The sequence below is a fragment of the Perca flavescens genome, chromosome 2, assembly GCF_004354835.1.
Source record: "Perca flavescens isolate YP-PL-M2 chromosome 2, PFLA_1.0, whole genome shotgun sequence".
Classification (NCBI taxonomy): Eukaryota; Metazoa; Chordata; class Actinopteri; order Perciformes; family Percidae; genus Perca; species Perca flavescens.
The window spans coordinates 6,728,483-6,742,302 of NC_041332.1; the positions used below are offsets into that span (position 1 = coordinate 6,728,483).

Sequence of the window (13,820 nt, forward strand, 5' to 3'; positions counted from 1 at the left end):
GAATCCAGGATGAAATCCATCTTCTCCTTCCAGTGTGGCACAATCTTTCCGATGATATCAGAGATGATTTGTCGTGTGTTTTCGTCTTTTCCTTCCTGTAAGCCATTTACTCGCAGGTTCCACCTTCTTTTATAACGCTCCAACTCTACAGCTCTTTTTTCCAGAACTGTGTTCTCCTCTTTCAGTTGTTTCACCTCAACGTGCAACTTTTGGCACTGTTCTTTACAATCTCGGCAGAGTTAAACTCCACAGCTTTCACGATGTTGGTTTGAAGTCCTGCATCATGCTTTGAAGAGTGCTGACAGCAGCCAGGATCACAGAGTAAGAGGCGTTGTCAGCATGGGCTTCAGCAGTCACGACGTCGTCTGGTTTTGACTTTTTCAGCGGTGCTGGTGGTTTAGAAGGAGATGCTAAGATGTTTTTAGTACCTCTGGTGTTAGTTTCCATCCTTTCAGGACCGCCATAGTCGTGTTCTTGGAGAGCCTTCGATTTAGCATTAGCTTTTGTGTTAGCCATGTTATGGTTTGCAATATATCGTATTCCAGGAGGTGCTCCGGGGTCACTTACACGCTTCTGAAATATTATATTAAGTTCCCTACACTTTTACATCTGTTAATTCAGGGTGTTGTTGAGTTAAAATTTCATTCTGTTGATATTCAAGGCTTTGCTACTCTGAGCCATTCACAGTGCGTCTGCTCTCTCCGCCATCTTGAGCCGCCCCCCGTTTTAATCGTTTCAATGATCTACTTTTTTGGCGGAATAATCAACGTCACAGTCTCTCCCAGTGACTTGTATATATGAATGGACGGTCTGGTCTCTCCACATTCTTCTTTCATATTAAAGCCACTAGTAGAGTTATAAACAGTTCTTCACTGCCAAAGCAACACCAATATAATTCACTTATTTTGGAATTAAAAAACACCACGGGATTTATAAATGAGCACAAACAAGTTATAATGATGGACCTTTAACCTTAATCTTAGCTTTGACAGTTGGTGCATTTACAGTAACGCAGTGGGGGAATGTAACCAACTCTTAGGAATCACAGATTACATTTATAAGGACGTAATCTGTAATTTGGAAGCCTAAGTGACCAAAATATTTAGTATTGTACATGAGAATTGTTTTTGCATGTTAAGCAAGTTTGTATTTCGAGGCAAATTCTTAACATCGCAGAGCAAATTTATCAGATTGTTGACAAACACTGTAAAATAAAACTATAAATCTTAGATGAAGTTTAAACTGAAACAGTGACAGTAACTTTCTACTTTTATGTTAATGCACCGATCTGAAAAGACAAATATTTAGAGTACCAGACAAGATACAAGTTCACAAGTAGAGCTGCAAAGATTCAATCGATTAGTTGTCAACTATTAAATTAATAAGCAACTATTTTGATAATTGCTTAATCGGTTTGTCATTTTTTAATGAAAAATAAGCAACATTTCTCTGATTCCAACTTCTTAAATGTGAATATTGTTCTAGTTTCTTCTCTCCTGGGACAGTAAACTGAATATATTTGAGTTGTGGACAAAACCAGACATTTGAGGACGTCCTCTTGGGCTTTTTGGGAAACACTAATCTACCAAACAGCTAATCGGGAAATAGGTATACGTGCAGTTTAGTGTCCCAAATTCCTCGTAATGTAACCCCATTGGTTCAGGTCCTATCCCCTGACCAATCGGCTATCCTAACCCTTAACCTCTCGAGGTCAAATGCCTAACCCCAACCAGTTGAGCTGCTTTGTAGGGCAGGTCTTGGCGTGGTCATAGTGGAATTTGGTAGGGCTGTGCTCGATTGAAGAAATTCTTAGTTGACTAACAATCAGTCAATTGTACCGACTAATCAATTAGTTGATTTAATCGACAGATCTGTAAATCTGAGTTTCTCCACAAAGAGTCACGCTAAAAGCACCACTTTAAATCTTGTGTTTACCAGAGATGTGCTCGTACGTTTCTTGGAAATAAGTCATTCAGCATGAAAAAAAGCATCAAACATGACTAATGGACTAAAGAGATCTAAGTTGACTGAGACCAAAATGACCGATTAGTCGACTAATCGACTAAGAGGGAGCAGCCCTAGAATATGGGACACTAAACTGCACGCTTAGCCGGGAAATAATCAACAGATAAATTTGACTAAGAAAGTAATAGTTGCAGCGCTATTCACAGCTATAATAAAATTAATAGTTTGTGTACCTGACAGTGTACTATTGCCCCTTTACTTTACTAAAGGATTGAAATACTCTCCCCCCCAATCACTACAAGTGACACAGACTCATTAAAAAACAGAATCAGAGCGGGAAGAGAAAACAAAAACACCGTGCATCAGTTACCCTTTTTCCCCATATTTATTTGAAACGATTTCAAAATGGTAAAAACATGGTTGATTAACATGAAATGACCACAGGGTCCCTGCTCCGAGAGCAGACACGGTGACGACAGGAGGAGACACAAACGTGTCGGGAGTGAAGTTCCATTGTGTTTTCATCTGCCACCCACACACACTCACACACCTTCACTACAGAACCCGCCACAGATTTATACAAACAGGATCCCCCAAAATGTTGGCAAAAAAAACCTCACACACACACATCCAGTCGTCTTATTCACCCTGAAGGCCAAAACATCCAGAGACGTGCTACAGAGAGTCCATCAGACCGGGAACATTGTTATAATCATTTCTCTTTCCTATATTACAAGCTTTTTACAACATAAAAATAGATCAATAACTATGATTACCATACTCCTTAATGTAAATATACAATATTTATTGCATTTTCAAATAAACTTGGTTCTTATTTACCTTGTTGTCGCCATCTTTCCCCCCCTAAAAATGAACAAAAAGATAATAAAAAGCACTGGTACCGATGAGTGATAACAGACGTGTGTAAGGCGAGGACCAGCAGGGGGCGCTGCAGCACTGAGAATCTCAGCTTTACTTTTTGTTCATCTTAGGTTGAATATGAAGAGATTAGTGTTTTAAAGAAAAGTAAAATAACCTCCACCTGCTTTAACAGTTTCTCTGGCACTTAAGTGTTTATTTTTTTTTTCTTCTTCTTCTTTTGGTTAGCTGCTACCAACTACAATCTGCTCCTTGCATAGCAATAAAACTATATATATATATATATATATATATATATATATATATATATATATATATATATATATATATATATATATATATATATATATATATATATATATATATATATATATAGTGTCCTCCTCTGGCTGTACAGTCCTATACAAAATAATAAAAAAGGGACACCAGTAGCAAAGTAATCGTGGTGAGGATTCAGAACAGAGTTGAGGTTTTAGACCGACTTCTGTGGACAGAAAGTTAGATAAAGGATCCCTTATAAACACCTCCCACACTCTGCACTGCAAACCTACAGCTAAGGCTACATCTACACTGCTACGGCTTATTTTTATTTGTTTTTAAGTGGTGTCCACACAACACACAGATTTAGCTCCAGTAGCAGAACTAATCTGACTCCGCCAGATGGATTGTTTCGCATTTGCTCGGCACATCCATCTGGGAACTTTCCGTTGGAGAACTTTTGGGAAGGGGGTCGAAAATCCTGGTTAGCTGATTGGATAAACCATCTGTGTATCACCGCCTATAGTTGGTGATAGACGAGCCAAATCAACCAATCAGATCAATCTCTTGCTGAAACCAGTCGGGAGAAGAGCAGAAACAGGTTTTCCTCAAAGAAAAGCCTCCAGTGCCGTTTTTTTTTTTGCTCTTCTTTCAATGAAGGAATACTTTCTAATTCGGATAAAACTTGCTGCGATAGCTACGCTCATCTCATCCGTGGAAGCTGCAGTGTTGTTTAGACCGAACAGTCGCTTCTCGTCGCGTCACACCTAAACCCGCCTCAAAACCAACGCTGATTGGTCGGCCGTTTTGGTGAACGGCTCCAAATCTTCTCTATCTCAGGATGCCAGACTGATCGGAGAGGAAAACTGGAGCTCGCCAGATCAGGACAGTCTCACCAGGCTAGAACTAATCTCTGTCCATATAAACACATCACACACCTCTCTCTCTCACACACACACACACACACACCTCTCACACACACACACACACACACACACTCTCACCACACACACACACACACACACACCTCTCACCACACACACACACACACACCTCACCACCACACACACACACACACCTCTCACCACACACACACACCTCTCACCACACACACACACCTCTCACCACACACACACACACCTCTCACACACACACACACACACACACACACACACACACACACACGTCGGTGTAAACAGGAGGCAGATTGTGTGACGTTGCTCTGCGGTTGGAAATAATGGACGTAGAAGTTGAAAACACAGAAACTACTTTGGAGAAAGAACAACAACGGTGAAAGTAAGAGCAGGGATTAGTTATCTTGGAGCGGGAACGAGGTGGAAGTGTTACCGAAAGGTCTGTAGGCTACCTAACCGATAAGACTGACGGACGTGCGTCTCCGTTTGTGCCCGTCCAGACTAGTACGCAAACCCCAGAGTTTTTAAACCACGACAGGGAAGCAGTGTTCTCCAAATGTCTCCGTTTTAGGGGCCCGGAAGAAGGCCGCAGTAGAGGGGACGCGAGGGGCGAAAACGTAGCAAAAGAAGAACCGTAGTAGTGTAGATGTAGCCTAAATCAAAACGTACTTGGGTATGTACACAATGTACACAACGTACACACACACATTCACTTAGTGTTCTTACCTCACAGGAACCCCAGTGGGTTCGGAGAGAGACTACATGAACTACAGTCTGTCAAACACAAAAAAGGGAAAAATTAGGAATGAACCCTCTTAGTTTTTCTAGATTTTTTTTTTTTTTTTTTAAGACAGGAACTGTGACCCCCCCAGGGGCTTCTGTGGTCATAAGTGCATTAATAAGATATCATGCACAGTGTCTCGGTTTAGCAGTTTACCTGCCGTGCAACATCGCCTGAAGATGGAAATATAAAAACACCCCTGAATTAAGGAATGTAGGGGATACAAAAAAAAAAAAAAAAAAAAAAAAAAAAAAAGAAGAAGCAGGAAATAGTCCCCGTCGAAGTGTAAATATAAAATGACCAGGCAAGGTACCGGTCATAACTTGGCCAGCTTTCTAGAAATGCTTGTCATCCATAATTGAGAGGAATTATTCAACATGTCAATTATATTTAAAACGTGTATGGAAACTGTCCAGTTGGAGTTCATCTGACTCCACCCGCTTTTGGCACACTGACACAGAGAGGTGTTTCAAACGCACCCTCACCTGGCACTGCTGGAATGGTTACTTAAGACAAAATATAACAAAAAAATAAAAAATAATAATAATAATAATAATAATATCAACTGCTGTTAAGCCCCCACATTCATGGCATCATCAGTTTTGTGTAGGAAGTCACCTGCTCAAAACACAAATTCAAAACTTTCCATTCGTAGTGTTAAATTTCTTTTAACCCCGACACCAAAGTAATAAAGTCAAACGTTATTCAGAATTATGAAAACCACCGTTATTATCACGATTATGCGTTGTTAAAAAAAAAAAAAAAAAAAAAAAAAAAAAGGAAAGAAAGGTGGAATGCACAGATGATTTTGGAAGTGTTCGGAGTTTGGTCCTGATATGTTTGTTGACCAGAAGCCTCTGCGTCCCGGCAGCAGAGGGGAAGTCGAGGTGATTGGAGGTCAGAGCGCCCGGTTCGGACCTCCGAGTGGTTGATTTGTTCTCTCGTGCAAAGACAGAAGGTGATCGGCGAGTCGTGTCGAGCCCGCGTGCCGTCGTAGTGTTTACTTTGTGCTTCCAGCTGGTGGTTTTAGTGTTAGTGTGTGTGTGTAGTGTGTGTGTGTTGTGTGATTTGAGTGCTTCTTCACCACTCTCTCTCTCTCTCTGCCAAACCGTCCGTGGTTCGAGTCGGCTGACTGAGAGTTAAAGTCCTGAGCCGAGGGTCCGTTCACCTCCCCACCGGGGGGGCAGGAGGAGCTCCTCGCATCACGCCTAAAGGGAGGGAGGAGAAACAAGATTGAGGGTCACTACAGGGAACACACACACACACACACCACACACAGACCGATACAGACAGAGAGAGAGACACACACACACACACACACACACACACACACACACACACACACACACACACACACAGAGAGAGAGAGAGAGACACACACACACACACACACACACAGAGAGACACACACACACACAGAGAGAGAGACACACACACACACACAGAGAGAGAGAGACACACACACACCGAGAGAGAGAGAGACACACACACACACACAGAGAGAGAGAGACACACACACACACAGAGAGAGAGAGACACACACACAGAGAGAGAGAGAGAGAGACAGAGAGACACACACACAGACACACAAACAAAGACACACACAGAGAGACAGACACACACACAGAGACAGAGAGAGACAGACACAGAGACAAACACACACAGAGAGACCGAACACACACACACACACACACACACACACACACACACACACACACACACACACACACACACACACACACACACACACACACACACACACACACACACACAAAGAAAGACACACACACACAGAACGAGAGAGACACACAGAGAGAGACACACACACACAGAGATAGAGAGAGACAGACACAAAGACAAACACACAGAGACACAGACAGACAGACAGACAGACAGACAGACAGACAGACACCTTATTGAAGTGAGAAAGAACTAAATGAAGAGTTCAGCAAAGTAAATCTTAGACTTGTAGCTGCTGTTGGTTTTGTGTTTCTTTGTGTGTCTTTGTGTGTCTTTGTGTACGTTGTATGTACGTTTTAAGCCATAAAACCAGTGATGGGATATTTTTCTTCCCAGCAGACGTTGTGACTTGCACAGCTAAAACAAGGAACCACACACACAAGGCAGGAAAAAGGTGTTTGGTGTTTTAAGCCCCCAGCGTCGTCTTCCAGGCAGCACTGCCTGGGAGGTACTAGGGTTAGGCAACGGTTAGGGTTAAGGTTAGGTGCCTTGAAGTCGACGTTGGGGGCAAATAAACCCATTCAGTGTAGAAAACAGTTGTGAAATAAAAACATAAATCATTAACGGTTAATCTTAAGATATTTTAACATTAAGCACACACACAAAATCCCAGTGAAACCAGCTCTAGTCATCACATGAAACTAAACTTCCTCCCGACACACAGCGCAATCTTAAACAGCAACATCCAAGTTAAAAAAAACATTTTTCTCCTCTAGATGCTGTTGTTTTTTTAAGTCTTTTTTCCCCACCTTCTACTGGGCAAATACACCAAACTTGTCTGACAACAACTCTTTCAGGGAGCATTACGGAAATGTAAAAGTACCCGTAGGCAGCCAAGGAGAGGACAAGATAAATGTGTTGAAAAGTTGAAATAAAAGAAGAGTAACCTAAATAATAACCCAACAGTACTCTGTGGTGTACTCGTACCCTTGCTGTTTTTGCTGGGGTAGATCTTGTTGAAATGCCTGTACTCCTCTGGAGGTGGAAGATCTTCAATAGGGTGGAAGTTAAACTTGGATTCAAAATCATCTGATGGAAGAAAGAAAATACAAAAAAAACAAAACATGTAGATTAAAATAAATAAATAAAGCCCAACACCACTCATGTTTTTATTGCATGCATGTTTGTGTACTGCTTTTTCAGGGCCTTCAGCTTATTCGTGACCCATTTCTGTGTCTCTCTCTCATTCAGCAGCCCTGTTATATTCGCAGAGCCGAGTTGACTGACGCGGGTCAACCTGTTCAAACACCAAGTCGACCCTGGTTGAGCCCTTAGCGTGAAACGGGTGTAAGCGTTTGTTCAGACGGTCTTCCAGGAAACGTCCCTGCCTTCCTGATTTAACTTCACTTTGCATGGCTGCGGAGGAACATTTGACTATCTGTGGGTCATGCATCACCTTTATCACAACAGGATCAGAAACAGAAGCCACGCTAAAAAAGGCCCCGAGTTCACCTGGCTGATTAGACCTCTTCCCAGGACTGGGTGGGTGCGTTCATGCCACCTGGGAATATCAGGGACCTCCCCCGTGAACGCACGGGTAAGGGTGCGTATAGACCGATTGATTGACATCTTCCAGAGTCTCTTGTTAGCCTTGTTGCACCAGTTAGGGCGGGACAAGTGACAGCTTTACCATTCTTATTGGTAGAAAAGATGTGTGACCTAATAAGTCCCCATCTAATGGTGCGTTCATGCCACCTGGGAATATCAGGGACCTCCCCCATGAACGCACAGTAAGGGTGCTGATTGATTGACATCTTCCTGAGTCTCTTGTTAGCTTTGTTACACCAATTAAGTGGGAGAAATGACAGCTTTACCATTCTTATTGGTAGAAAAGATTTGTGACCTAATAAGTTCCCATGTAATGGTGCGTTCATGCCACCTGGGAATATCAGGGACCTCCCCCATGAACGCACGGTAAGGGTGCGTATAGACAGATTGATTGACATCTTCCAGAGTCTCTTGTTAGCCTTGTTGCACCAGTTAGGGCGGGACAAGTGACAGCTTTACCATTCTTATTGGTAGAAAAGATGTGTGACCTAATAAGTCCCCATCTAATGGTGCGTTCATGCCACCTGGGAATATCAGGGACCGCCCCCCGTGATTACGTTGTCTTTCCGACTGCCAGCGTTCATTTGCTTCTTTGCGGTCTATGGTCGGGATGCGTGTTCTTCTTCTTCTGTTATATTGGCGTTTGGCATAACGACTTGTTGCATCACTGCCACCAACTGTTGGGCCATAGAGAGCCGAAGTCCCGCCCTTCTACTTCCAGTCCATGGGACCTTAATTCGTAAAAAAATATGAACGAGAGATAATGATAACGGAGAGATAATTATTTTTTTATCCCGTTTGAATTGAGCCATGGATTACAAATATGATGTTCGTCAATTTAAAACAATTTTCCAACCGAAGAAAGTCTCAGTTTATTGTTAAACTGTTGAAGTATAAGACTGACAATACGTAATTAGAAAGACTACAAACTTCAAAGTCTCTCTGAAGCTACGATGTCTCTGTGTATGGCACCGGGGAGGTTACGTTACTCTGATGAGCCGAGGATCTTGCTTGTTCTTTTGCTTCTCTGCTGAAAACTCTTCACTGGATAAAACACAGCAGTTAAAATAACGTTACATGTGTTGTTTAACAGAGCTAAGCTAGCTAGCTAGCGAGCAAGCAGAGCATCATAGGTGAGGTAGATTGTGTGAGACGGGAGATGTAGTCCACTGGGAGATGTAGTCCACTGAGCTGTTTCACACTAAACTAAGCAGTACTACGACAAACCTACGGCTAACTGAGACCTTCTTCGGTTGAAAAATTATCTTTTAAATTGACAAACATCATATGTGTAATCCATGGCTCAATTCAAATGGGATCAAAAAATTATTTGCCTCTCCCCGTTCATTACCGTTCATATTTTTTCCGAGTTAAGGTCCCATGAGGTCCACCGGAAGGGGCGGGACTTCTGCTCTCTATTTGAACGATCGTCGGCCATGTTTCTGTACGTCAGTTGTCAATAACGCGTCACCAACTGGGAAACTCTGTTAGCAAAACCCTGCCCCAGTTTCCCACCTCTGATTCCCAACATGAAGTGACGTGAATGATGACGTTTTCACTGCAAAAAATGTTTTTCCGATGCCCATGAACACACGGTAAGGGTGCGCATAGACGGATTGATTGACATCTTCCTGAGTCTCTTGTCAGCCTTGTTGCACCAGTTAAGGCGGGACAAGTGACAGATTTACCATTCTTATTGGTAGAAAAGATTTGTGACCTAATAAGACCCCATCTAAGCTCTGGCCCACTTCAACTTAAGGAGAGGTCTATTCAGCCAGATCAACTGAAATCAGCTCTGTGTGTGTGTGTGTGTGTGTGTGTGTGTTCAGGGGCATTACCAACTCCTGTGACTGAGGATTAAATATAGCTGAGGGCGATAGGAGAATGCTACTACATAGATACCAGAATAAAAGATAACACACTAGTTCAACAGGAGAATAACCGGTAGACTTAAAAAGAGAACTTAGTGGTTTGTAGGAGTCGCAGCATCTCATTTCAGGCAGAAATCAGCAGCCAGTCCAAACACTTAATTTTAAAGAAGGTTTTTTTTTTTTTTTTTTTTCTCTTCGTTTCTTCACATCGGAAATCTCATTCTGCCAGATTTCCGTGTTGTGACTAGTGCAAAGTGCAGAAGGGTGGAAAGAAGTCGGGCTGCACGGAAGTATCACACATATTTGGGATATTAAAAGGGTTTACTAAACCGGTTTTACAGTAAGAGTTCAGTTTAGGATGACGACACAGCAGGAAAACAGCTGTATAATGTCCTCTGTGGTTTTGGAGAAGACTTTTAACTTCAGACTTTTAACTTTTAAGCTTGAAAGTAGAGCCTCAAAATGTAACAGAAAGTCTGCATTTCAAACTGAAGGTGTGAAGTTTAAGTGGGAGGCAGAGAGGGTCTATGGAGTTGCATTTTGGGAGATGTAGGATCCTGTGTTTTTGAAACTTGACTCATACTAGAGACTCAAAATCAGCCCTCAGCTTCTGCTGCTTTGATTTTGACTCATTTTTTAAAATCTTTTTCGTGACCCCTCCAACTTTATTGAAGTGTAAGGGCGATTTTTACATTAGGTACCATAAAATAAAATATACATTCTTCTTTCGCAGATTTTCTGAAAATTTGGTTAAGATTTTAGCTACTTAGGAGATGTGGAGCTGAGTCGTAAATCTTAAAAGCATTTGGAATGAACATTTTGTTTTGCTGTTACAACCTTTGAGAGAATGGCTTTGCTTTTTGTTTGTTGCATGCTATAGAAACAAATGTCAATAAAAGAAAAATATGATCACAGCCCGACGTCACCTCTCGGAAAAATTTAACTACACGTTGCTGCGAAGCACGTCACTCGGCCGTGGCTTGGTAGCGTTGCATTTCCCCCGACTCATTTCCTGTTTCTCCTCCTCCATAAAAAACATGAAATCAAGGAGAGGGTTAACTTCTCCTGTTACAGATTTCCCACCGTGATCAGAAAGAACAGGAGAGACACTTTGTTTCTCTCACTATGACTCTAGAGTCACTACTCGCTCTACCACACACTCCCCACACACGCTGGCCATGCTATAGACATTTTTCACGGCAGACATGTTGACATGTCATAGTAGGAAAAACACAGGTGTATTGAAACCATTACTGATGGCTGCATTCCACTTAGGAGAGGTCCTGGTATTAAACCATTACTGATGGCTGCATTCCACTTAGGAGAGGTCCTGGTATTGTGCATGCTGACTCACTGAAATATCTTACTGGGACACTTGATGGAACTGAGCCCTCGTTAAGGTTATCAATGTCAGCTGGGCTTCTCCTACTATGACAAGTCAACATGTCTGCTGTGTAAAAAGGTCCATTCTCTTATAAAGTTTGACGCACACACCAACGCACGGCAAGTATGAACTTCAGACCACTTACGTAGGCTACGGCGAAAGCTCTGCGTGGAGCCTCGCCAGGACCATGAATCCATCTCGACTCACCTACGATGGACTTGGAGGAGGAGATGGAGGAGTGGCCGTTCCGGATCGGCGGCGGCGGCGGAGGGGGTCCAGCCGGGGTTCGGGTGGAGGAGGATGACGAGACGGAGGAGGAAGAGGAGGAGAGAGGTGGAGGTGGTTTACCCACTCGGCTGAGGGACTCCGACACCGCGGAGCTGTGGCCACGGTACGGGGGAGGGGGAGGAGGGGCGTCCCGACTGCCATTACGAGACACGGAGGGCGGCACCTGGGGGGCTGCAAGGAACGAACACACACACACACACACACACACACACACACACACACACACACACACACACACACACACACACACACGTGAGGTTAGAAACATTTCTGGAGGAACAAAAAGCCTATACAAAGAGGCACAACGCTGGCTAAACAACAACCAAAGTTATATGCAAAGGGGCTGGTAGATCTGCTTCACTCACCAGCCAAAAAAACAACAGTAATCTATTGAGTAACATTTGATCATTCACTAAGCGGAACAGAAAGTTAATTTTGGACTCTCTGCTTGGAAGTGAAAAATACTCAAATGCTAGCCTGCATTTCAACACTTAGAATCCATCACTAAATTCATTCTTTATTATAGTGCAATTATTTTAGGAATTATGCGTAAAGAAAAAGCTCACGTACAGGGCTGGACTGGGACAAAAACAATCGGCCCTGGCATTTTTGGCCCAGGCGGCCCACACCCACCGTGATTGGTCAGACACATTCCCTGCAGACAGTCCTCCTAAAATATGTGTGCGTTCTATGATATGAGTTGCCTATTGTTCAGCGTTCATGTGATCGTTTTGGATCCTTCAAGAGGGGTGTCAAGATTTATCTGTTGATCTTACACTTAAATGAATAATTCATTCTTAGAGTTATGATTTGTATTTTTATATATTTTTATTATTGATATTTGATATTGTATTGTTATTAGTTATTTTGCTTAATATTGGCTTAGCAACTTTAAATTTAATTTTAATTATTGTAAGATTCATATTTTGCCACTTTGGACAAAAGTGTCAGCTAAATACAATAACCATAACCCTTCCCAAAAGCTACAATAAAGCTGAGAGTAGTATATGCCCTGGAAAAGAGCCCCAATACAAGAGAAGCTAATTAAGCCATTCAAGGAACACTGATGATTGTATCAACACTGATTTTATAGATCACACAGACTTCTCAGCTACCCAACAGGCTAACCGCTAGCATTTTCAATGTTAGCGTAAACAGTTAGGTTACCTGACAGCCACTAACTTTAATGTTACAGACAAACTGCTTGTTGTCGTTATGACACACACACACACACACACACACACACACACGCACCCTCTCCCTTCCTGAGAGTCCTACTCCTTACCACATCGTCCTCTAGCCTACTATCTATTCCTCACTCGCTCCCGTGGCCCTGTCGCCTCCTCCTCCTCTTCTTCCCTGTCATGATTCTGTTTCTCTCTTCTCTCTCCTCGGCTTCAGGTTATGCTGATGTTGAAGCAGCTACTACAGCCCCAAACATGTCCGAAATTTTGGAGGAATCCGCCTGTAGATTCTTAATCTATTTCTCCTGTAATTTCTCTGCACCTCAATTGCACTTTAGGGCTCGTTTGTCCATTTTAACGTAGATGTTAAACTTCCAGCATAACTATTACAGCTTGTGTCCCAGGGCTGGGAGGCGTGGCCATGGTGGGATTCGTAAATTTGCGGCCCGGAATGGGGAAGGGGGGTCCCTGGATTTGATTGGGTCAGCCAGTGCCAATAAAGAAAATTAACCAATGGGCCGCTGTGAATTCTTTATGGGCCGGCCCGGCCTATTTATATCGGCGATTTGGCCCAAAAGTGCGTCGGCCCACCGGGAAAATGCCCGGTATGCCAGATGGCCAGTCCAGCCCTGCAGCATACTCTTAAATACCCCTAGGGGAACCACTGCTCTACGTTAGGTTTATATATATATATTTATATATATATATATATATATATATATATATATATATATATATATATATATATATATATATATATATATATATATATATATATATATATATATATATATATATATATATATATATATATATATATATATATATCTGCTGGTAGTAGCAACCAGCAGATAGCATATATATATATATATATATATATATATATATATATATATATATATATATATATATATATATATATATATATATATATATATATATATATATATATATATATATCTGCTGGTTGCTACTGCGTGCAGCACTACTATTGTCAAAATTGTTCAT

General features: G+C 42.1%; 1 protein-coding gene across 1 annotated transcript in view; it reads right to left on the reverse strand.

The window, feature by feature from the left end:
• Window positions 1-5,554: 5,554 nt before the first annotated feature.
• wipf2a (WAS/WASL interacting protein family, member 2a) overlaps window positions 5,555-13,820 on the reverse strand; it is a 33,505-nt gene continuing 25,239 nt past the window's right edge. Inside the window, 3 exon segments of the mRNA XM_028568763.1 lie at window positions 5,555-6,005; window positions 7,465-7,566; window positions 11,548-11,799. Of these exon segments, the coding sequence (XP_028424564.1) occupies window positions 5,962-6,005; window positions 7,465-7,566; window positions 11,548-11,799 (398 nt within the window). The 3' untranslated portion in view covers window positions 5,555-5,961.